Source organism: Chanodichthys erythropterus, chromosome 21 (genome assembly GCF_024489055.1).
Source record: "Chanodichthys erythropterus isolate Z2021 chromosome 21, ASM2448905v1, whole genome shotgun sequence".
Classification (NCBI taxonomy): Eukaryota; Metazoa; Chordata; class Actinopteri; order Cypriniformes; family Xenocyprididae; genus Chanodichthys; species Chanodichthys erythropterus.
In genome coordinates this window covers 14585952-14611931 of record NC_090241.1, presented here as the reverse complement: position 1 = coordinate 14611931, position 25980 = coordinate 14585952, and the positions used below count along the sequence as shown (strand labels likewise).

At 38.3% G+C, this 25980-nt stretch overlaps 1 protein-coding gene across 4 annotated transcripts in view; it reads left to right on the top strand.

The window, feature by feature from the left end:
• Nucleotides 1-25236, top strand: part of rhbdl3 (rhomboid, veinlet-like 3 (Drosophila)) — a 107881-nt gene extending 82645 nt beyond the window's left edge. For all 4 annotated transcript variants that reach the window (XM_067374442.1, XM_067374441.1, XM_067374440.1 and 1 more), the window contains 4 exons: nucleotides 11516-11628; nucleotides 18320-18420; nucleotides 19541-19601; nucleotides 20858-25236. In XM_067374442.1, coding sequence (XP_067230543.1) covers nucleotides 11516-11628; nucleotides 18320-18420; nucleotides 19541-19601; nucleotides 20858-21129 — 547 coding nt within the window. In that variant the 3' untranslated portion in view covers nucleotides 21130-25236. The remainder of the gene's footprint in view (nucleotides 1-11515; nucleotides 11629-18319; nucleotides 18421-19540; nucleotides 19602-20857) is intronic.
• Nucleotides 25237-25980: the final 744 nt, after the last annotated feature.

Sequence of the window (25980 nt, the reverse complement as noted above, 5' to 3'; positions counted from 1 at the left end):
TATAGTCAGCTAACATCAGCTCGTTGGCCGGCAGAAACGCGCCGCAGTGTTTGTCGTTGTTGAGTTCTAGTACATGAGTTGTTGGCACAACTTGCATCATACATCTTTTACCATTTCACAGTGCATCCAATTGTACACTTTATCCCAGACATTGTTAAAGATTTAATCCTTGCCGCAAAGATGCTCCTCTGCCAGTCACGGATCATGGAAGTGAAACTTAAATCGGTCACAGGGGTGGTTGGATTTATTCACGCACATTAAAAATATGTATTAAAAGCTTCTTTCTTTTCACATTTTTATTTATGGTATTAACATAATAGGCTGTATATTAACCTACTGGGAAAGAATCAGTATGTCTATGTAAAATCAGATATTGAGCACCCCCATTTCTCTTCTCATAACACTTCTGCGACGATTCGACTGTGAGATTGGTAGTCGAATCAGGCTCCTCCTATCGAAGATTCAAATCGTCGACTATTCGGGGTCACCCCTAGTTGTTAGCTACATATGTACCTGCATACCAGTGTATGCATGCCACTAAGTACCCAGGTGAAAAAAAGTACACTTCTATAATGTACTTTAAGTGCTCTATTTTCATCTTAAGAACATCTAAGTTTACTCAACTGTGCTATTTTGAGACAGCATGAAATATGAACTAAAATGTGCTTTTATTATTCTATCTCTGTATTCAAAAAATATATTTAGTTACCACTTGTAGTACATGATGGGTTCAAACTATAAGTAGTATCTAAATATATTTTTTAAATACAGAAATAGTATATTAAAAGCACATTTTAGTTCATATTTCATGCTGTCTCAAAATAGCCCAGTTGAGTACACTTAAGAGATGATGTTCTTAAGATTATCTTAAGAAGTACTAAAGAAGAATTTTTAGTATATTAAATACAAAATTAGTGCACGAAAATAGAGCACTTTAAGTATATTATAGAAATGTACATTTTTTTTCACCGGGGTAGTTTGGGCCATAAGGCTTGTCTCTGGCATATTAGACAATGTATGCTTGGGCCTGCTTTGCTGAATGGCTTAACTCTATTGGCCTGTGACTATGACTGTATGTGCCTGGGCTACCATGCTGAATGGCTTAGCTCTAGTGAACAATACGACAATGTGTGCCTGGGCTAGCATGCCAAATGACAGTAAGCTTTTGCAGCTGCTGTATAACCTAATATGCATCACTGCTGCTGTATGCATGGATTTTACTCCTACATTTATGCAAAGCTGTAAACACCCTTCTACAAAACAAATAAGGCATAATTTGAGGTATTGTAGATTAAATAAAAGGTTTAGGCCTATGTTTAGATGTGAATGCTCATCCTGGTTCTGGAATCCAGAAATTCCCCTGATTTTAATAAGAGTACTTTAACGCAGAAGTTGTGTAAGCTACATCTCCACCATAAGAATAGCAAAGTACCATGAAACATTAAGATTTATAGGTCATTATTTAACGATACAACTATGATATTTTAATCAATATTTTATATATCTATTGTCTGAGTTACATTGCTAATGCGTTACTATTTGGCATATCATATCTCTGTCCCATGCAGTGGTAATGTCAATCAATGCAATTTGAGAGTGAAACCCACATTATGTCTCTTCCTAAACTTCACAGCGTGCAACCGACTGTCGGACCTCACGGCAACATAAACACTTATTCAATGAATGACATTTAGCCACAAGAGTGTGCAAAACTGCTCACTCATCTCGGCCTGCAGTGATCTCAGACGTGGTGCTACATCAATGAGCTGTCCGCACTGCAATGAGTCTCCTAATACACTCTTGTTGTTAAAGCAAATACCTAATTTTTTTGAGCAGTGAGTGATTCTGTCTGATAACAAACACCTCTGATGGCTACCGCTCATGATCAACAAACATGTCCGCAATCAACCACACAGTCCACCACCGCAAACGGAAATGACAGATGCTTTCCAGAGTGCACAAACACAGATACGCAGTGGAGCGTTTGCCAAAATTATATATTAAATGCTCTTGCTTTTGTTTGAGAAATGAATGGAACTGCCTTGGCACACTCTAGGTAAGTTACAATGATAATTACCATTCTACGTGACAGCAGTGATGTCTACTAATAAGCTGACGATAAAGTATCCAACCTTAGCATAAATCTCTGTTTGTCCTGTAGTTATGAAATAGTATATGCCCAATATAATTCTGCCGAATGCAGCTGTTCACATTCTTCTTATGTGAATAAAGTGAATACATCGTTTGCATTTTAAATCATGACACATGACTCATCTTACACAATTTGGCAGACACAGTGTCTACTTAACCGTCTAACTAACATCTGCAAGTGTTCTATTGCTGTTGATATTTGCTAACATTGCAATCTGAATTTGTTATACATGCTGCTGCTGTACAAAATATACTAGGAATTGCTGTAACTCCTTTAGATACGCTAATACAAAAATGCAGCAAAGCTAATATCTGTATCCTTATGGCAACTGCATTGCCTGCTTTCTGCTGCACTTATCTTAGATGTTGGATTTCTGAAAGCTCGCTGCACTGCCAAGTCAAGTCAAGTCACCTTTATTTATATAGCGCTTTTTACAATGCAGATTGTGAGATTGTGTCAAAGCAGCTTTACAGTGATAACTGGTATATAATTTTGGCTGCGCAGCAGCTCTTAAAGAAAATGGTGTCATTATCCATCTTAAGTAAATTCAGTATTGATTCATTTGGTTGCCAGAATCAATAGTTATTAATTTAGTTAATTTATCTATATCAGCACTGTAGTGAACATCATCCAGCTCAGTTCAGTTTGCATACAATGGTGTCAATGCAGGCTGATCAAAACACTGTTGAATATCAAATGTCAAGTGACCCCAGCTAAGCAAGCCAAAGGCGACAGCGGCAAGGAACCCAAACTCCAACAGGTGACATCAGGTGGCAAACAGGTGTTAAAATGGAGAAAGGAAAAAAAAACCTTGGGAGAAACCAGGCTCAGTCAGGGGGATAGTTCTCCTCTGGCCAACAGCGAACAGTGCTTTATTATGATTCAGGCAGCTATCATAAGTCCGATTGGGAACGCAACAGTCAAAGTATTTATTCCAGTTTCATCCAGTTGTGGATCGTATTCATCATGCCTCTATGGACGGTTCGTGTCGATGAGGCCTTCACAGTGGATGATCTAGTTGACACTTCAGGGCTGAGTTGTGGTCGTGTCAAGGCGCAGGTCCTTGATCTCACCTGGATACGGCCTGGAACTGGCTGACTACGGTAAACCTCGGGATAAACAGAGAGACTAATATTAACGTAGATGCCATTTTTCTTCTGATGTAACGAGTACATCTGGTGTTATAGGAAGTGTTCCCAGTTCCGGCTGACCTAATTTGTGCAGCCTTACAATCCTTTAATGGATTTGAAAACATAAATTGATTGTGTTGTGTATGCCAGGTTATAGAGATGCGTTTTAGTCTAGAGTGTGACAGACAGAGTGTGTCTGCTTCCCGAACAATGCTAGGAAGTTTGTTCCAGAGTTTAAGTGCCAAATAGGAGAAGAATCTACCGCCTTAGGTTGATTTTGATATTCTAGGTATTATCAACTAGCAATAGACGTGAAGGACTATGATGCGTTAAGAGCTTGTTTAGGTACTGGGGAGCTAAACCATTTAGTGCTTTGTAAGTAATTAGCAAGATTTTAAAATCTATACGATGTTTAACAGGAAGCCAATGCAGTGTTGACAGAACCAGGCTAATATGGTCATACTTCCTAGTTCTAGTAAGAACTCTAGCTGCTGCATTTTGTACAAGCTGTAGTTTATTTATGAAGCGAGCAGGGCAACCACCCAGGAGAGCGTTACAGTAATCTAGTCTTGAGGTCATGAACGCATGAACTAACTGTTCTGCATTTGTCATTGAGAGCATATGTCATGGTTTAGATGGAAGAATGCGGTTTTACAGATGCTAGAAACATGGCTTTCAAATGAAAGATTGGTATCAAAGAGCACACCCAGGTTCCTAACTGACGACAAAGACTTAACAGAGCAGCCATCAAATGTTAGACAGTATTCTAGTTTATTATGTGAAGAAGTTTTTGGTCCAAAAATTAGAATCTCTGTTTTTTCTGAATTTAGTAGTAGGAAATTACTGGTCATCCAATTGTTTATATCAGCTATGCATTCTGTTAATTTTGTGAATTGATAAGTTTCGTCAGGGTGCGAAGAAATATAGAGCTGAGTATCATCAGCATAACAGTAAAAAATTAATGCCATGCTTCCTAATGATATCTCCCAAAGGTAGCATGAGTGAGCTATTACTGAGCCTTGTGTTACTCCATATTGAACTTGTGATCGATATGGCATTTCTTAGTTTACTACTACAAACTGATAACGGTCAGATTAGTATGATTTGAACCATGACAATGCAATTCCACTAATGACGAAATAATTTGAGTCTATTTAAAAGAATATTGTGATCGATAGTGTCAAATGCAGCACTAAGATCCAGTAACGCAGAGATACAACCACGATCTGATGATAAGGGCAGATCATTTGTAACTCTAATGAGAGCAGACTCAGTACTATGGTACGGTCTAAATCCTGACTGGAAATCCTCACAGATACCATTTCTTTCTAAAAAGGAACATAGTTATGATGATACTGCCTTTTCTAGTATTTTTGACAGAAAAGGAAGATTTGAGATCGGCCTGTAATTGACTAATTCTGTAGGATCAAGTTGTGTTTTTTAATGAAAGGTTTAATAATAGCCAGCTTAAAAGTTTTTGGTAAGAAGAGGATCTATGACCTCTGGAAGCATCTCTTTCAATAGCTTAGTTGGTGTAGGGTCTAACATACATGTAGTTGATTTTGATGATTTAACAACTTTAGACAATTCTTCTTCTCCTAAAGCAGTGAATTAATTGAATTTTTCCTCAGGGATACTACAATGCACTGTTTTAGCCAGGTTTCTGTCAAACACAGCACATCTAGATTATTGTCTGTGATAATATCACTTACAATAAGTGCTTTTGAAGAAAAGGATCTAATATTCAGCAACCCAAGCTTTATCATTTGTTTATCAGTATTATCTCCATTTTTTTTTTTTTTTTTTTTTTATTGAACATAAATTACATTTTTACCCTTAAATGGGTTTGGAAGTTTTTTGTATTTACTAATTCGAGTGATAATATCTAGGTGAAATAGTTTGTGTGTTGGGATTTATCTGACTTCTATGACGTGATTTGCTAAGGCAAATGTTATGTCAAGCTCATTGGCCACTGATACAGCAGGAACCTGTGCCCTATAGATAACTATGTGATTACAAGCCGGTTGAGTTAAAGGACCTATTAGCCTGCGCCATCTAGAGTTTCATGACAGAACTTTGTATTTGCTTTGTTGTAATGTAAAGAGTCATTTAATTGTTTATCTAAAAACGTCCAAGAGTAGCAGCTTTACAATGTGGCCCACTGCTGCTAATTTGTGCTTTTTCTTTTCTGGCATTTTAAAATGCCTCAAGGCAACATTTTCAGGCACACAAAACATACTAAAGCACATTTCAAAAAGCATTTTTCTGGCATGGTGAACTGAAGGCCTCTGTCCCCAGTTGATGTGTCTGATGTGCTGTGATCTGTGGGGTTTAATGCTTTATATTACACTCATCTACAGAGTAATCTCCCTATTAACCCAAGTTAGTAATCTGCTCTCTGCTGCACCAATAGAATCCCAATAAGAGAACACACAGACACTCTCACACAGACACAGGCATTTTCAATAGTCATTCTCTCGCCTGGTGTGACCACCAGCACACATGACTTATTCTGTGATGCACTGCAGCATTAAACACCACATGTTATCATTCAGGACATTTTGTTTGAAGCAGAAATGGAAACGTTCTATTTGCATTGTCTACTAACCTTTTTATTTTACCTCTCTAAATCCCTTTCATATGATTCTATTTGTTATCTGATGGGTAAAGGACATTTTAAAGGTCAACAGTTTTTTTTAAACACATGAAAATTAATGTTAATATCATGGGGCTCACGTGTCGATCTGGGCGAAGGGCAAAAGATGGGTCTTTTCCCTTGTTTTTTCACCAGATCAAGAGGTCCTCCAGCCCACTTCTGGAGCACGCTTTGGCACTTCTTTAGACCGGGCTGAAGACGTTAGTTCTCTTGAGGAGATGGAATTCGAGCATGCTGCCTCTGAGCGCTCTGCTTGTGACGATAGATCCTAATGAGCTGTTCGATGTAGTGACTCGTGCTGTGAACAGTCTTCAGTTAGACTGGCCACAAGGAAAAAGAGACCACCAGATGATCAAAATTACACAACAGATTTCTGTCATGTGGCCAAGGGGAGGCACCAGAATGACAAATTTACAAAGTCATGGAGTAAGCCTTGTTCTTCCTGTGTCTTTGCACCAATGATAGTCGAATAAATCGATGTCACAGGTACAAAGGCACAGGGTTATACGACGATGCCCCAGGTCAAAGAGATCTTGTGATCTTGTCGAAGGAGTGTGTTTCTCCTTGATGCTCCCATGTTGCCTTCCAGCCTATGTGGCGACTCTGTCAACTTTGTTGTCAGTAGGTTCCGGGAAGCTAAAAGACACAAGGAGATACAACATGACATTTGATAAGTTCCTCCACTTTCAGGGGTGAATCTTACCAATATCGGGTTCTTCCATTTGGCCTAGCCTTGTCACCCTGCACATACACAAAATGCATGGATGCAGTGCTGGCTCCATTGCGACTCCATGTCAATGCTAAGTCAGGAGATTACACTTCTTAATTTTCAAAGAATAGTCTTATGGCAGCTGCGCCCTTGGTATTTCCTTTGAGCCTTCTGCATATGAGACTACTTCAGTTGTGGCTCAGAGCCAGGGGATTTCATCCAAGGGCCAATCCCCAAAGGCGAATAAAGGTTACACGCCATCGGCTCATACCCCGGTTACTACCCTTGGGTCCCAATCTAGGTGCGTGTTGTTGTCACAAGATGCTAACGACAGACACTTCCTTGATGGGCTGGGGAGCTGTCTTAGATGGCCGTCCAGGCCAAGGGATCAGGAGAGGCTATCATCTCGAATGGCACATCAGTTGCCTCAAATTGATGGCTGCATTTCTGGTTAAGGGGCTACCATGTCCTAGTGAGGGTGGATAACACTGCTGTAGTCACTTACATAAATTGCCAGGGTGGACAGCATTCACTCCGTTTGAACAAACTAGCACAGCAGGTTCTGCTTTGGGCTCAGCACAAGTTCCTGTCTCTGGACACATGAATGTGGGAGCAGATTTACTGTCCAGAAGGAAGGTGACAAAAGGTGATTGGAAGGTCCACCCCAACATAGTTAGACAAAGCTGGGAAAGATTTTACGAAGCAGAGGTGGACCTCTTCACAGGAAACAGCGCAATGTCCCCTTTACTCTCTGACGACTCTGATACCATAGCCCAAGCATGGCCCAGAATGTGTCTTTATGTGTTTCCACCAATCGCTCTGCTCCTGGGAATCCTGGCCATAGCGCCTCGTTGGCCCACTAGAGTTTGGTTCTCGGAAATAATATCTCTCCCCAACGGCTCAACCTGGGTGATACCTTATAGGAGAGACCAGGCGCAGGGGACGATATTCCATGCCCAGCCCGAGCTTTGGAACCTGCATGGCTAACAGATTCTGGGCTTGGGCTCACAACTGTAGTTGTGACTATTTTGATTGCCAGAATTTGTAGAAGAATGTATGCCCTTAAGTAGTGGTAAGGTAGTGTACTATTCATCATGCAGACCTGGTACACTGCAAGATTGTTTCAGTGCTAGAGTTTCTGCAGGAAAAGTTGTCAGAAGGCATATGTCCTACTTCTCTCAGAGTATTTGTGGCTGCCATTGCAGATTGCCACGCTCTGATTGACTGGGTTTCAGTGGTGATCCCCCACTTAATTTGTGGAGCTAGGCTACTGAGACCACCTGTCAGAGAGAAAGTTCTCTTGTGGGACATAGCCGTGGTCCTTGAGGGGCTAGTCAACATTCCCTTTGAACCACTAAGGTCAGCGCCAGTCAAGTCAAGTCACCCTCATTTATATAGCGCTTTTTACAATGCAGATTGCGTCAAAGCAGCTTTACATTGATAATTGGTATATATTTTTTCCTTTTAAAGAATAGTGTCAGTGCAGGCAGATCAAAAGCACTGTTAAATAAATGTCAAGGATACTGTTGAATATCAAATGTCAAGTCAAATTAAATTAAATTAGGGCTGCACGATTAATCATATTTTATCACGATAGCGATATCTGCTTCTCTCGATTGATTTTAAATAATCGTCACGATATTGGCCCGCTCTATGAAAATGAACATAATTTGGAAATATTGGAAGTAATATTAGGAATTTCGCTGTTTTATCTTTTGAAGTTCCTAAAGGTTTTACCAGTTTTCGTAATGTCGATCAGCTAGAAATGATTTTTCTTTGCTTTGCAATAAGACAAACCAGATTCAAATTGCCCGGCAAATTCGTAAACAAATTGTTGCTTTAAAATCTAATGTGAATACATATTACAAAGCGCTCACCAAATCCATGTTTTGTATTGATTTACCATCTAACGAAGTTATCATAGTTGGTTAAATTTAAGTCTTTGTGCCACCTACAGGCCTTTTGGGTGAAGTGTAGGTTGGTAAAGAACTTGTAAAATGGCCATAGTTACATTACTCTTTTGATAGAATAAACATGATTAATAATCGTGATTATAATTTTGAGGAAACTGTGGCACTGGCTGTCGTGTTGATGATGTCTTCACAATGGATGATCTAGTCGACTCGATCTCTGCTGATACAGGGCTGCGTTGTGGTCGTGTCAAGGCACCGGTCCTCGTCCTCATCTGGAAACGGCCCCGAATCCGGTTGACTATGGTAAACCTCGGGATAAACAGAAAGACTAATATTAGCGTAGATGCCATTCTTTTTCTGATGTAACAAGTACATCTGGTGTTATAGGAAGTGTTCCCGGTTCCGGCTGAACTAATTTAGCCAGTCAAGCTTCTGACTCTAAAGATAGTTTTCCTAATGCTATCTCATCACTAAAGAGAAATGGGGATTTGCAGGCTTTGTCATCTCACCATCCTGCTTAGACTTTGCCCCTATAAGGCGCGCAGTCAAGCTTCCCTCTAGGCGTTAGGGCTCATTCTACCAGGGGGGTTGCATCCTCCAGGGCTTTAACAAGAGGCGCCCCCTTGCAGCAAGAATGTGATGCGACAGACTGGTCCTCTCTACACACATTTATTAGATTTTATAGTTTGGATGCTCACATGTCCTTGAGTCGACATCCCAAGCTCATGTCTGAGGCCTTTCTTGTGTTTTGTGGGCACAATTCAAGACTTCTAGGATACTATATACTTATACAATATCACACAAGCAAGGGTGTTGTTGCTCTGATCTAATGTGGTGATATTCAGACCAACAGTTCGATTATGATCACTTCAATAAACAAGTTAATACTGAGACACAATGTTGTCACTCTTTTTTTGCTCAGTGAAAAAAGTAGTTCCCAACAAAGCCACAACAGAATTAACCATTGCACTTCTTCATTACATGTATACATACTGTATCATATATATTTTTTAGTGTGTGTAAAAACTTTGTTCTTGCTTTTTAAAATTTACCCTCTTATTTCAGTCTTTTCATATCAGTGATTTAATAATCTCTTATTCTGGAAATAGTGGATTTTTTCTGGAGCACAGATCAGTTTCAGATCAGAGCCCTAGCAACTTATAATTCAAGATCATTAATGCAAATTCTTCTTTTAAGTAATTATGTTTCTGGGGACATAAACTGTCTCTTGTATACCTATACTGAAGATTGGCTAATGCATTCAGAGATGTTCACTTTCAGTTACAAGGCTACCCATGCAAGTCTATCCAGGTTTATTTCGTTGTTGCCTTTGTCTGTCAGGCTGATGTCTTCATCAGCATCCTGAATAAATTGTGTGTCACTGATTCTTTCTTCATATCTGCATGATCATTCATCATGAGTTAAGTTACATGCCCCAGTTATCTGAAGCTTAGTGAATTTCAGGTCCTTGTTCTATGAGAATAATTATTCTGACCTTGTCCTGCTTCTTATTATTTTAGATCTGGGTCCAGATTTTGACCCACTGGGATCCTATAGGATCTATTTGGTAATGTTGAGGAGAGCCAAGTATGTGACATGAGGAATATTACTTGTAGTTAAAAGTGTTTCTTTGTCACCCAGATATGTCATTATTAAGGGCCAGATTCACATACAGTGCTGTAGGTGACTTCATATGTAACAGTTTTCCATGTGCACTGCTGAAATTCAGAGAATTAGAACAGTTGGAGAAATGGTCAGGGCTTCAAAAAAAAAAAAAAAAAAAACAGGACTAAACAAAGTTGGAGCAGTAGTGGGAATGGAAAATGACTCATGCTAGAAACAGGTAACTTCTGTGTCAGAGTACATAGACAACCCACCAGACCTCATCTCAAAACATTACTCTATTCGGACAAGTATTGGAAACTTTTACATGAGATCACAGCAACAGCATTTTCAAATCTTACTTAAATTGGGATTTATTTGTTGATTTTTTAAAAAAAAAAATAAGCATTTCTTTAAATGTATTAGAAAATGTCTTCTGCTAATCTAATTGCATAATTTGAAGTCAAGTTAATTTGAAGTCAATTTAAATCCAAAATGCTCTTGGATTTATCATCTGGAGGTTAAGGCCATGTGTGTGGCATAATAATCAGATTTTTTTCTTTCACAATTATGATATACGATCAAGTGAAGCATTGTAAAGGAATAGTTTACGCAAAAATAAAAATTCCATGCAACCAACATCAAGATTCAAGATTCAAAAAGTACATAAAGACATTATAAAAGTAATCCAAATGTATAGAGCAATTTAATCCAAGTATATGATGAACAGGCTTTTTGATTAGCACACATAGTGTACATCAAATATGGTAAACAGAAGTTCAACCGTGCATGCTTGAAGCTTGAGAATTGCATTGCTGAGTTTTGTCCTTTTATTTATGAATTTTTTTTCTCTCTAATGTCATTCAGTTTGTGGTTGTGGTTTGTGGTCAGATCAGTTAAGTCCTCTGGTTTTATAATTTACAGGTAGTTAACAAGTAGTCAGTGCATGAAGTGGAAAAATAAAGTGCTGGTACTCCTGATGCTCTGTTCAAAATTCATTCCAGAAGAAGGGAGGGATGCGGCAGGAACAGTACGCAAGGAAAACTAGCGGTGCGTTAAAGGTAAAAATAGAAAAGTGCAAGTACTGTGTATTGGCACTTACCGGCCCACTTCAAGCACTGGAAGTAGTCCAATATAAGATTTGGCAACTTTACGTAACCAAACCTGTTTGTATACCCTGCACTAAATCCAAATATACCAATTGTAAAAAATAAAATAAATAAAGAAATAAAGAAAGAAAGAAAAGAAAGAAAAAAAAAAAAAAGGGGGAGTGGGTGGTTGGGTGGGTATTCATCCCTTCCTCAAACTCATCTGTAATAATGCTAATGCTAATGGCTGATTTATATGTTTCAGAATAGAACACCTGGGCCTAAACATGTCCATGCAACTTTTGGTGGGTGTGCCGTTAGAGATGGTCCATGGAGCTTTGAGAATTGGCCTGGTATATGTGTGTGGCGTACTGGCAGGTGAGTCAAACTCAGCATAGATTTTTTTAGGGGGGTTTTGGTACTATTTGTGATGAGAAAGTGTGCTATTTTAGTGCAATCTTTTTTAAAACCTTTTTTTTTTTTTTAAAAATCAATTAACATGAACTAGAGAAGTCATGGAAATTCATAGGTCAAATGTGTGGGAGTTCCATTTTTTTTGCTGTTTTAACTTAGAACTGAGATTTTTCAAATGCAATCTTTGAATGACAATCCATATCTGTCAGTCACTTCGATGTTGTGTTGATGTACTGACACTAAGGGTCGCACTTTTGAGCCCCAAACAGCTTTGATACTTTGAGAAAAGGCCAATGAAAACTGGCGAGTGGAATTTGCATGTGCCACTTCCTCGGACATAAGGGTATAAAGGAAATGGCGTGCATCCACTCATTCAGATTTCTTCTTCTGAACCGAGTGTTTATTGATGCAAATATTCAATCCATTCACCTCTACAAGGGAACCTGGTTTCTTGGCTTGTGTTTACGGCGCATTGCAGTGGGCTCTATCCCCCTCTAAAGCACAGATAAGTGCAGAGAGTTCACCTGTGCACTTTAGCTATAAAAGAGCAGATTTCCCTAAAAGAGCAAACACAGACAGACAGTGTCTTTTTAAAGATGCCTTTCCACCTGTGTGTTTCTGGGTGCAGTCGATATCTCTCATCCTCGGATGGCCACAATTTCTGCCTTTCGTGTTTGGATTGTACCCATGCAGAGACAGCGTTTGGGGACGATTCATGTTCTCATTGTGAGAACATGACCATGGCAATGTTATGGTCACGACTCTCTTTTCTGGTTAGAGGAAAAAGTCACTTCAGTTGCACTCTGTCCCAGTCCTTCTGCTATGCACAAGGCCAGAGGATAATCAGATGCACAATGGGAGCATTTCCACTGGGTCAATTCCCACAGGCCTCCCATTTCTCATCTCACTTTGTGTCTGGTGGACTTCAAGGATGAGTTAGGTGGCTGCAGCATAGAGCCACCCACAGAAAAGTGAGTGCCTATTCGTCAGGTGAGTGGCAAGAATCCATGGAAGGCTTTGAAGTGACCCTGAGATGGCCGTCGCCTCATGCTCAGCTGCGGCACACACAAATCCCTACTTGGCTCAGTGTGACGCGTCACAAGGACAAACAGCTTCTTCATCCATAATAGTCCGGTTTCAGACGGGATACACGGAGCAAGGTAGATGTTTCAGTGCACCCACAGGTGCAACCATATGGTCGGGACATGATGTTTTCCAATTTGGCAGCAGGGCTCTGCTTCAAAAGCATAAAAAATTATTGTCCCCCTAGTGCCACTTATAAGGAACTTGGAAGCATGGTTACCGCCCCCCAACCCACGCATATCCGTACAAGGTCCTCCCTTTCGGCTGTCTCTGTCACCTCGCATCTTTATGAAAGTCACAGATACTGCCCTTGCCCTGCTAAGGGAAGTGGGCTTTCAGCATTCACAATTATCTTGATGAGTGGCTGATTTTGGCTCATTCTTGGGATTTTATTTTCTGGGCACAGGGACCTGGTGCTCAGACACCTCAGTCTTTTGGGGCTTCAGGACAACTGGAAAAAGAGCAAGCTCTCCCCAGAGCAGAACATCTCTTTTCTTGGGATGGAGCTGGACTCAGTCACTATGACAGCGCATCCCACTAACAAGCATGCTCAGTCAGTGCAGAATTGCCTGAATTCATTCAGGGGAAAATCAGCGGTCCCATAATCAGGTTCCTCAGGGGTGCCAGGAGATTAAATCCTCCTAGGTTGCACCTTATTCTTTCTTGGGACCTCTCTGTAGCCTTGCTGGGCCTACAGAGAGCTCCTTTTGAGCCCTTGGTTTTCAGTTGAGTTGATCACCATCTCTTTAAAGACAGTCCTCCTAACCGCACTTACTTCCATTAAGAGGGTTGTGGACCTGCAGGTATACTCTGTCAGCAAAACATGCCTAGAGTTCAGTCTGGCATACTCTCAGATGATCCTAAGACCCTGGCCAGGCTATGTACCCAGAGTTCCTATGACCTTGTCTAGGGATCAAGTGGTGAACTTCTAAGCAATGCCTCAGGACCTCCAGCAACCTGTTCATTGGTGTGTTCACAGTACATCAGCACAATATCAAAGTTACTGACAGATAGGGAACATCTTGGTTACTATTGTAAGAAAACAAGACATTGTGTCCCTTTTGCCACAACACTAAACCACCCAATGAATGGCTGGGACATGTTCTCAGCACTTAAGCACCAACCAGAATGAGTGGAAGCACGACACATCATTTTATACCCATATCGCCAATCCTCATTTGCTTTTTCTCAAAGTATAATAGTTGTTTGGGGCTTACAAGTGTGACCCTGTCTGACTTGTCTGTCTAAAGTACATTATTCCAGAAGTACTGTTCTTCATTTGTTGGATGGCAAAAATCCATCTTGCCTTTTCCATCCATCAAAAAACTCTTTAAAAAAAAAAAAAAAAAAAAAAAACAGTAGCTGCTGCTTTGCTGCCCTAGCATGTAGACCAGATTTGTGTAGTCTCTTTCACATGGCTGGCAGCTCTATCAACATTCACATTGTATACAGCTGACTGTAGATCCCTTATAACATCCTAGGGTCTCTTTGGTGGCCTTAACACAATTTTTTTTGAAAATGCACAAGTTTTTGAAAATGTTCTCTGTGTAAACAACAAAAACACAAATCTATGAAAACGATGACGTCATGCACAGAATGCAGCGTTTTTAGTCATTTTCACGGATTTGTATAAATGGGGATCGTTTTGACAACAGTGTCGCCTGTACGCAGAAAATTCAAAGTTAAAACTTCTCTGTTTTAAGCATATCATTGTCATGTAAACATACCCTGAGACTCCTTGAAGCATCTTGTGCTCTGCTCTTGAGGTGAGTTTGGTGGAACGGTTCAGTCTGGACAGATTGCCAGTGGTCTGAATCCTTCTCCATTGTGCATTATTATAGATACAGATAAATAGATATTTAGAAAGGTTAGAAATGTCTTTGAATAATTTTCCAGGCTCCTATGATTCAACAACCTTTTTTCAGGGGGTCAGGCATCGCTTTTGTTCATGACACCAAAACAGAATAGTTTATTCAGGTTTACATAAGGTGTCACCCTCTTCTTTAATGATGTTCTATTCATGATGTTCTATTCTATTTCTTTCCCTTCTACTCAAGTTTCTGTGCTCAAGTAGGCCTACAGCAGCTATTACAACTGTGTGGCCAGTCATCTGTTATTACATCAATTAGAGCCTTCTGTACTAAATGCATATAGGGAGGGACCTAAAAATCTCTATAGTACATCATGAGTCCAATATTTATTTTCATGGAACAGAAAGTCAACTTGTGAATAATGCACTTAATCCAACCACTCTGTTTACTTGCAATTAAACTAATGAAATAAACAAAATTGAAGTTCTGAGAACTCATAAAATCAAGTAGAAATCAAAAAAATTAATCTTGAGTCAGATAGATGGAAGCAAATATGTTGGTATAACATAATGATTATATAATTATGTCCATGGACCAGCCATGTGCTTTCAGACTTGTGAAGATTAACAAATGGAAAGCTGATTAAAATGCTACAAACACTCTGAGCTTTTCCAACATTAGAAAACCTCTCACAACCTCTGAAACCCCTGCTGAGAGGAACAGTGTGGTAAAAAAAAAAACAAAAAAAAACAGTAAAACAGAGAGATGAAGAGGCACGAGGAGTGAAAGAAAGAAAGATGCAGAGCAAAGGACAGAAGAAAAGAGGGGAAGCCCACCTGCATTTTCCATCAGCTGTAGGATTTGATTTGAAGTGGAAATGTCATTTCACTCTCCCTGATGAAATTAGCAGGTGTGTGTGTGTGTGTGTGTGTGTGTGTGTGTGTGTGTGTGTGTGTGTGTGTGTGTGTGTGTGTGTGTGTGTGTGTGTGTGTGTGTGTGTGTGTGTGTGTGTGTGTGTGTGTGTGTGTGTGTGTGTGTGTGTGTGTGTGTGTTCTGACATATATTACATTGTGGGGCCCCACAATGTAATAAAAACCTGAGATCACTTACGTTGTGGGGTCCAGCCAGCGGTCCCCACGAGGGAAATGGATTAATAAACATACTAAAAGATGTTTTTTTGAAAATGTAAAAATGCAGAATGTTTCCTGTGATGGTTAGGTTTAGGGATAGGGGTAGGGTAGGGGGATAGGAAGAATCAGCAGCAGATGTCATAGACAGAGGGCAGAAGTTTAACCCCAGCCCTCACTTTACTGCAGCCCAGACCCAGAGCTGGGAAATTAGGCATACATTTCTGGAATATTTTGGAGAAGACTCCAGTAAGTTGAAATGCTAAAGGCTGTTTGTAGAGCTTGCAGGTATATAAACAGATTTGGTTATGTAAAGTTGGTAAATCTTATATTGTACTATTTGTCAACTACCTGTGAATTATAAAACCAGATGACTTAACTGGTCTGATCATAAGCCCTAAACTGAGTGACATTAAAAAGAAAATGCTAAATAAAAGGACAGATAACATAACACAAACATCTAATCTAGTTCTAGTAAAACGGGCATTGTATATAATGAATGTTGTTGGCTCTTTGACTAAGGTGTTTACATTGACTAATTTAAAATGTAAACACCTCCCGCTTTAACAAAGTGAAATGACTGAACCAGGCTAATTGAATGTGAAGAATGTAAACTCATATTGACTGACATTTCATCAATTTTTAACAAAATATACACAACATTGAAGCCTAAAATAAAATGTAATTCCGCAAAAGAAGTGCTTTATGTAAAAAATTAAATGCAATGTATTTGTAACCATCATAGGCCATAAGGAAAATATTTCAAGAATATTCAGATTAAAGGCCTGTTAATGCCAAAAACATTAAGTATAACAACTATAAAGATAACTGTAACTATATTAGCATCCACATAAGTTAACAATATCATTCTGGTTATGTAAATTGCACGCTGCAGTTTTGTCCTCTGCCACTTTAATTGCTCTAACTCTTTAAAGTAGAATGGATTCTGATTGGTTGTCAGCTGAAAAAAAAAAAAAAACGATCTGAAAGTGATTCCAACCATATCATTTCTCTTTGCCATTATCGTTATATTTGTGGTGTTGACTTTGCTATTCTTTTATATTCAGAATGATTTTTAGACCTATATCTTTATCATTATAGTTATCATTCCTGGTGTGAGTGGATCTTAATAGTCAATTGTTTTTTTCCAAGGTTCATTCTTACATTATTACAATTGCTTCTCTCCAATCATAAATATGTGTTTACATTCTTGGGTAAAATGAGTTAATGACAAATGTAAGTAAATACAGTTGTTTAAAAGTAAACAATTGTGGGAGAGTAAATTACTTTTTTTCAGTGAATTATGCTTTTAATGTTTGGTAATAAGGAAAGGGAATAAAGTTCTTTATTGCAATTTTGGTATTGTAAATCAATCACCAGTAACACTTTAATATGAGGAACAATTATCACTTTTTAACTATTTGCTTATTAACTTGCATAATGGCTGTTTATTAGTACTTATAAAGCACATATTAATGCCTTATTTGGCATGACAATATTCTACATCCCTGTTAGAAACTGCTCGGAGACCTAGGTTGGAGATCCAAATGCAGCTTTTATTGGGACAATCCAGAGTCTTAATCCAAATAACAGGCAATAGGTCAAAACACAGGCAATCAGTCCAAAGATGCAACCGGGCAGAAAACACAGGCAAAAGGGAAATCCAGAAGACAAGCAGAGAATAAAAAAAAAAAACCCAAGATGGAACCAGGAAATGTTCAGAAATGCAGTGTAGACATGTACAAAACCTCGCCATGAATGACAGAGTTAACAGGGTTTATATAGGCTGGGTTAAACAAGGTAATGAGGAACAGCTGTAGACAATTATGGATGACAAAACCGGGCAATGAGTCACGGGTAATGTTGTTTTTGATGGAGTTACAACAGTCTGGGGTGGAGTGCCCTCTGGTGGTAATCACAGGCACTGTAGCTGGTGACTGTTACAATCCCTAAAAAATCGAATTTCTTATATATAATGTGTGTGTGTGTCTGTGTGTATCAATGTACTGCTTCAATCATTTAACTGGATTTTAGATTTTGACTTTGTTTCTGCAGGTTAAATGTCAAGAGGCTTGAGTTTCATTTAAAGCAGCCACATTAAAGGAATAGTTTAAAAATCGTGGTCTCACTTTATATTAAGTGTCTTTAACTACTATGTACTAACATTTAAATGAATAATTTTATAAAATGCACTTGTGTACACCCTGTATGTGTTTTTTTACAATGAAAGAATACCTGCATGTAATTACAGCGATAATTACAGTACACTGCTGACCCTTCCATTACACCTTAACCTACCTTTAAACCTAACCATACCATGAAACCCGTCTTTAACCTTATCTCCCACCTCATTAGCAGAAGCAAAAGTGTTTTGCAATACAACATGAACACAATAAGTACAATGTATCTAGATTTTTTTTAATTTTATTTTTTTTATGTGAGTACATTTAATTAAAGACAACTAATATAAGGTGTGACCAATATTACAATTTTCATTTGTTCAGCAATGTTATTTGTTAATGATGGTTCAATTTCAAGTGATTTTTGCAGTTTCTAAGAAAGAGAAAATATTGGTGATAATGTCCTCAACATGTTTGTGTTATTGTGACTTTTGTCTGCGTTGTCTTGCTGCAGGTTCATTGGCTGTGTCAGTAACGGACATGACAGCACCTGTGGTCGGATCATCAGGGGGAGTCTACGCTCTGGTCTCCGCCCACCTCGCCAATGTCGTCATGGTAATTGGGAAATCATTATATTCCTATAATGGCAGTTTGAGGAATTGTGACTTTGCTTAGTCAGAAATTTGAATATGAATATACAATGTCCAAAATTCCAAGCAATTGGAACACTAATCACCATTACGTCGACTTCAAAACAATTACACTACTAAACAATATAATTTCTTACAGTGTATGGTTAAAGACAACTTTATCATGTAAATGCAATCTTTTACAGTGTAGACTTAATTCAGCTCGTGCATAAATCCTCTTTAAAAAATACCAGGATGCCTATTACTCAGACTTGTGTCAGGATGAATAATGAGTGTGAAGTTCAGCCGGATTTCTCTTGTCATAAAAATTACTCAATAACTCCAGCTATTAACCCTTTCTGATGTGTTTGTGTGTGATTCATTCTTTTTCTGACTTTATTTCAGACACAGCTGTTCCCATTGATATTCTCAGATTATCAAATAGCTGAAAGATTGTTAGGATCTTGTTACAAGAGTTTTAGCCATTCATATGATTCGTTAAACTCAAGTCTAGTATGTTGCTCCTCCTTCTCTGTGGCTGACCAATCAAAGACCTCTATGCTGCTCCCCGAAACTTTGACATTATCTCTAAGTGAATGGAGGTATTTTGTACTGCATAATGACCTGGAAACAGTCATTAAATATTAACACTGTACGCTGTACACAGTTCTCTCTGGTCAGATCATGAACCCTCCTATACTTGCTCAGCATTTCAGGTAGAACTTTTTGTGTCAGCACTGTTACATGGTCAGGACTCAGATTACACAGTCTGGCCACACAAAAACTGATCTCTCATCAGGCCAAATCAAAACTGACTCAGTTATTATTTGGAATATTACATGCAAAACGGCAAGACTGACCTTGAATTAGCTGATGAGTCACAGGTGCTAATGCTGCTCCCTATGCCAGCTCTGATCCTCACATCATCACTGAAAATGCCAGAACAAATATCCATCTCAGTTTGAAGCAACCTCAATAAAATAGGAACCAATTGCCTGGAACAACACCAGAACAGTCTAAGCAAGAATACTGAAGTGCTTTCTCTCTTACCTACCAGTTTCCTACTCTTATCTCATAATTTGATGTTTCTCTCCTTCACTTTACAGAACTGGTCAGGGATGAAGTGTCAGTTCAAGCTCTTTCGCATGGCAATGGCTCTGGTGTGCAGTATGTAAACTGTTTTCATGTTACTCATGCTGAAAATGTAATTCTGTACTTGAAATATCAAATATTGAATATTTAAAGTCAATATAGGGATGCATGTATATATACCATAACGGTTATCAGCCAATATCTTTTTTTCATTTATTGAATATTTAAAGGTGCAGTATGAAATATTGACAACTAGTGGTTGAAATGGGTACTGCAGTCCAAATTCAAAATATTGGAGAGGGTTGTTTCTCTCTCCTCCTCCTCCTCAGTCTTGACGCTTACGCGGGTTGCAAGTTTAAGGACACGCAACATGAATGAGCTCACCTGACAATGGAAGGCGGCGAGCCTTACACTGTAATTTGAGTTAATTTATCCGCATTTTAGTATGCCTCTGGATATAGAGCTTTTTACATGGATGTTGAGGCTTTTTAGGAAAGGTAGAATGTACTATCTCTGACCTGGTTTGTTTGTTTGCTTGCTTGCATGGCAACAATACGCTGTGTTTTCTGCCAGCTGGCAACCCGGGTGTCGAAATACTATTAGATAAATTGGCAGCGGGTGGGATCACACAGACCAAAACAAAAAAGACATTCCGACATGGAATGCACATTTCAAAGTAGATGTGGCTGTAGCATTGTCTTTCAGAGAAACAAGTATATGAACTTACTGTAGTAAGTTTCCTAAATTTCTGCAAACAGTCAAAACAATATCAATTCAACGTTATCAAATGTAAATCTCAAAAAATCAATTTTATAATGTTGTAATGCCTAAATTCTTTCATTCAACATTAAAATTCTACAGAATTTTAATATGGTCAGTTTATCAGTGATGGGCTTATCAGTATCAGACAGAATTTTAATATTGGTGTATCCGTATAGTTTTTTCTAGAACTAAAATGTGAAAGTCTGCAGAACTTTTCCTTTCTCTGAAGGTGCCTTAAGTCATTTTTTCCCCACATATTTATTCAGTACACAGTGGTTAAGAACATTTTCGACCTATGAATTAATTATAGTTACCAAATACCTGCAAATACAACATTTCTGTAGATGACATCGAAAACTGAAACCTTTTGCAAGGAATTTATTTTATTTTCTACACCCACTGTTAGTGCAAGTCCAATAAACATAAATATATGAACAAAAAATGACTTCATGCACTTTTAAGTTTACTGTATCAAAGATTTGCTGTATTTACTGAAATTTGTAATATAACCACCACTCATATAGATTCTACATGTAACCCCTCAAAGTAAACATTTTCTGTATCTGCAGTGAGTGTGGAGTTTGGTCGTGCCGTCTGGCTCCGATTCTATCCCCCAGCTTTCCCACCATGCCCTAATCCCAGCTTTGTGGCCCATCTGGGGGGTGTGGCAGTGGGCCTCACCCTTGGTGTTGTGGTTCTTCAGAACTATGAACAGCGTTTGCAGGAACAGTCCTTATTCTGGATCTTCTTCAGTGTCTACACACTCTTTATCCTCTGTGGAATCTTCTGGAACATTTTTGCTTACAATCTCTTGGATGTCAAGTTACCCCCACCTCCATGAAGCACAGTGTGTGTGTGTGTGTGTGTGTGTGTGTGTGTGTGTGTGTGTGTGTAATGACAGGCAATATAATTTAACAGTTGTAAAGGTCATGAATGAGAAACAAATGCTAGTACCTTACTGCAGTGCTCCTGCAATGTTTGTGTTAATAGTGCCTAAACCATGCCAAGTTTTAGTGCCATCAAAGCAGCTAAAACCGCAGATTTAGATTTTTAAGCAATGATGAATGTAAATTTGCAGGAAAACCCCAAAGGTTGATGCTTTTTACAGCTATACTTTGTGCCAGCGATCGAGGGCTATCAGCGATAGCACAAGTATTCATTTTTAAAAAACAACAACTTAGATTTAGAAGCTGCTACTGGCTTGTTAACTGACAAATTCATTCATATATTCTATGCTAGTTTAAATATTTCTCAATTATTGAAGGAATAATTACATTCTTTAAACTGGCACAGAACCTGAGGTTGCATTAGCAAAGAGAAATATCAGTATGAGGACCTTTTTAGTAAGTGTTCTATATTTTTATAAATGACTACTGTATAGACAAGTGCATGAGGTAGTATGAGAGCAATGTTAAAGCCCATTGTGTGTGAAGAACCCTTAAAAGATATTCAAGAGTACTGGAAACAAATGAACAGCTAGATATACTTCTCTCTATCTTGAAAACAATTAAGCATTTTTCAGAAAATAAAACGGCTTTATAAGGTTGACTTAAAAAAAAACTGTAGTCCCTTCTAGAGATGTGTCATTCTTGAACGATTCGTTCATTTTGAACAAATCTTTAATGTGACTCGGGAAGAACGAGTCGTCTCGGGGGGTGATTCGTTCAGTCGCGCATGTGCAATATTCTACAGGTTCTGTACTGCTAGTAGTAGTTCACCTGATGATTCAATTGATTAGTTTATTTCATGAGTCTTTCGGGTTTTGAGTCGTTCCTTAATCATGTGACAGACCCACGCTATGCTGTGTGACCCAAGCACATTATATTTATTAGTAAATAACGTTAACTCTCCAGTTTTGTTTGAGTTTGTGTTACAACTGTTAAAGCTGAAGTTATCATAACCTTGATGTTTCAAATTCAAAATGTTATTTGCTTTTAATTTATGTCATTATGTCCTTTTTGAGCAATCTTCTTATACATATATTAGACCAATATGTCAAGTCTGCCTAGGAAAAGCAATTATTATAACAGCAAACTCAAAATTGGAGTAAAACTGAACAAACTAGGCTATAAATACTTTGTATTGTAGGCTTGGATTATTATATTATATAGCCTAGTGTTTATTTACAGATACAGTCAAAAAGATAAATTAATCAATATTTTATTTATAACAGGGCTTTATTTATAACACACCACAGATCCTCAAGAAACAGTAACAAAAACAGTGACAGAAATGTCAGAAATAGCGTATGGGTCTGTCACGTGATTAAGGAACGACTCAAAACCCGAATGACTCATGAAATGAACTAATCAATTCTCTATCCGGCTCAGAATGCATTGGCTTAGTGTATGGGTCTGTCACGTGATTAAGGAACGACTCAAAAACCTGAAAGACTCATGAAATGAACTAATCAGTTCTCTTTCCGGCTCAGGCTGCATTGGTTTAGCATGGGACTGCCTGTCACGTCATTAAGGAATGACTTAAACCCGAAGACTTGTCAGACAAGAGGTGAGGTGAGCTTAATCAGCTTGTCATAAACTGAAGACCCAGGTAATGAATTAATAATTTCTGAATCGTATAGCATTGTAGTTTTGTATTGTTTGTAGTGTGATCAACGTTTGCATAAGTAGTAGATGTGTTGGGGAAGTAACACGTAACATTTTAATTACATTTTGCTAAAATGAACGAAATGACTCAAAAAAGATTTGTTCATTTTGTAGAACGAGACTCAAAAGTCCGAGTCAGTAAAATGATCCGAACTTCCCATCACTAGTCCCTTCCTGTTTTCAGTGGTTGTCTACAAGGGAATTTCCTAGACTTTAATATGTAAACCTTTATTAATCAAATCTCTCCATAATATCTGAAAATATGAATAATAATTTAATAATCAATGACATGCTATCTTTTCTGATCACCAAGTCAAAACTTGACCAGTCTATAGTACTGTTGTAAAAGACAAGAGCAAATCATGCAGTGCCATCTACAGACTATGAACAATATAAATTAATGTAAATTAATGGAGAGTCTGATTCCTTCTAACATCTACTCACTTGTGTAGGAAATTTCACATTTCCACTCCATTATAGCACATTTTTTTATACTTCAGACCAGAGGTTCTGAACTCTGGCCCTTGAGATACACTTTCTTGCAGAGTTAACCTCCACCCTTGATTAAACTCACCTACCTGCAACTTTTTAGTAATCCTGAAGATTTTAATTAGCTTGTTCAGGTGTGTTTGATTAGGGTTGAACCTAAACTCTGCAGAAAAGTGGACTTTGAGGGTCCTCGTTTCAGGTACGTTTACATGACAGAAATGTACTGAAGACAGTTTTTTCTTTGCATTTTTCATGTAAAGACAACAGTATTGTCAAAACAATCCCAGTTCACACAGATCCACAAAAAATATTTAAAAAACACTGGTATTATGCATGCCAGGACAGTAGATGATGTCACTTTGTAAAGAAACACTTTGCATCTATAGACTGAACACGTAATACGTATGTGCATGACGTCACCGTTTTCACAAATTTGTGCTTTTGTAGTTTACTCGGAGACAGTAACCGTATCATTGTCAAAAACTTGCACTTTCAGTCCCGTTTTCAAAAGTTTTCATTTTCAGGCCCCCATTCATATATGTTACCCAAAAACACCATTGTTGTGTAAATGAAAGCACATAAAATTTTGGTTGAAAATGGTGTTGTGTAACAGCCCCTTAGGCATAACATTTGGGCTATGTGTTTGAAAGTCTTTATAAGCACAGGCTTCATGACACTGCAACTTTGACCTCTCATATTTATGCGAAAAGAAGTAAAAAATATTTACTCCCTTTTGACTTTTTTGTGCCACATTGCATCATTTGAGTTAATATTATTTGAATATCCTTTCTGATTGTGATTTAGTGATTGAAATTCACTTGAGCTTTCTCACATGTAGAAAAATAAGTTATGCACATTAGTAAAATGATTAAAACAAGTTAGTTTTATCACTTTAGCTGTTATGTTTATTTTTAATAATTTTTCAAGGAGACTCAGTCTACCTTCCCTGATGGACCGCCACTGCTCATTCTTGTTGTTGCCATCAAGGAAGAGAATTTACAGTACTAGCACTATCAGAATCATAATTTTTGTCCTGAAATTGCACATTTGATTAGATTTATTGAATCATATTTGAATCACGTTAGTGGAACAACAGCAAGAACTTGGGAATCACCAGAGCTCAATTTCAAATCAATGATCAACAGAATAAGAACATGTAATTTATCAGCTATACATGCTACAAATAACTTAATTGATCTGTTATATGCTATTTAATATATAAGTATTGCAGTAGTTTTCAATAAATTGTGATTTTGTGACATCTACTGTATACCTTAAATACTGTGGTCTATGTTATGTTTATTTCTATTGGTGCTGTAGTATTTGAACAGGTTGCTGAGTGTCTGTGCCTCTAGTAACTGGTTAGCTCCTCTCAGTTCTGTGCACAGTCATTCTTTACAGCAACATTGATCCTGGTACAGCTTTGTGTGTTCTCTGAGTATCTTCTGCGTGTGTTGCCACTGATTCTCAAACTAACAAGAAAATAGGAAACTCTAAATAAAATCTTCAACTGCTGAAAGTTAAAGAACCCAGTACTTCTATCCCAGTTAATATTACTTTGTGTCCTGAACAACAGGAAATGTTTTAACAATGTATTTAAGCTACTTTTGAAGTGCCAGTATTTTGTTTTGTGTTGTGCTGACCTTACTGTCTCAAAATGTAATGTTGGGATGCAAGTAATCTGGGATTGTGTGTAAAGGGCTATGGCACTGGAAATATGAGTTCAGGCATATTTCAACATGCGTCTGTTTTGTAGATTTGATATGTAAATATAAAGTGTATTAAAAAAATCTGTAATTGAAAATGGCGTTTTCAGGACTTTCATTATGAATCAGGACAGTGGTTCTATAATAGTATGTGTGAACCCTGAAACTCTGTATAAAACTTTTATTTTTAAAGGTGCCCTAGAATGTTTTTTTCACAAGATGTAATAAAAGTCTAAGGTGTCCCCTGAATGTGTCTGTGAAGTTTCAGCTCAAAATCCCCCATAGATTTTTTTAAATTGATTTTTTTTAACTGCCTATTTTGGGGCATCATTAAATATGCGCCGATTCAGGCTGTGGCACTCTTTAAATCCTTGCGCTCCCCATCCCCGAGCTCTCGACTATAAAACGGTGCATAAAGTTCATACAGCTAATATAAACCCTCAAATGGATCTTTACAAAATGTTCATCATGCATGCTGCATGCATGCATCGGATCATGTGAGTATGGTACAATGGGGCTAATGGGGCAAAAGGCGCCTTTGATTTTATTTCTGTCACGGCACGAAGAAAGACAGAAGGTAGATCCAATAGCAGCAATAATTTAATAAGGGCAATTCCAAAAACGTAGTCCAAGATACAGGCAGGGGTCAGAATCCATAAACAACATTCCAAACATAAAACAAGAAACAGGAAACATGAAAACCGGAGAACCAAACAGGAGGGTGACATTCAACAATGAACCACAAGAACAGACAGAAACAACTCAGACTAAATACACAGACACTAATGACCAAATACACAACAGCTGGGTGTAATGATGAGTGGTAATTAGTCCGGGAAGTGTGTATGGGGAATGTAGTCCATGAGACAGGTGGAAATGACAGTCCGGGAC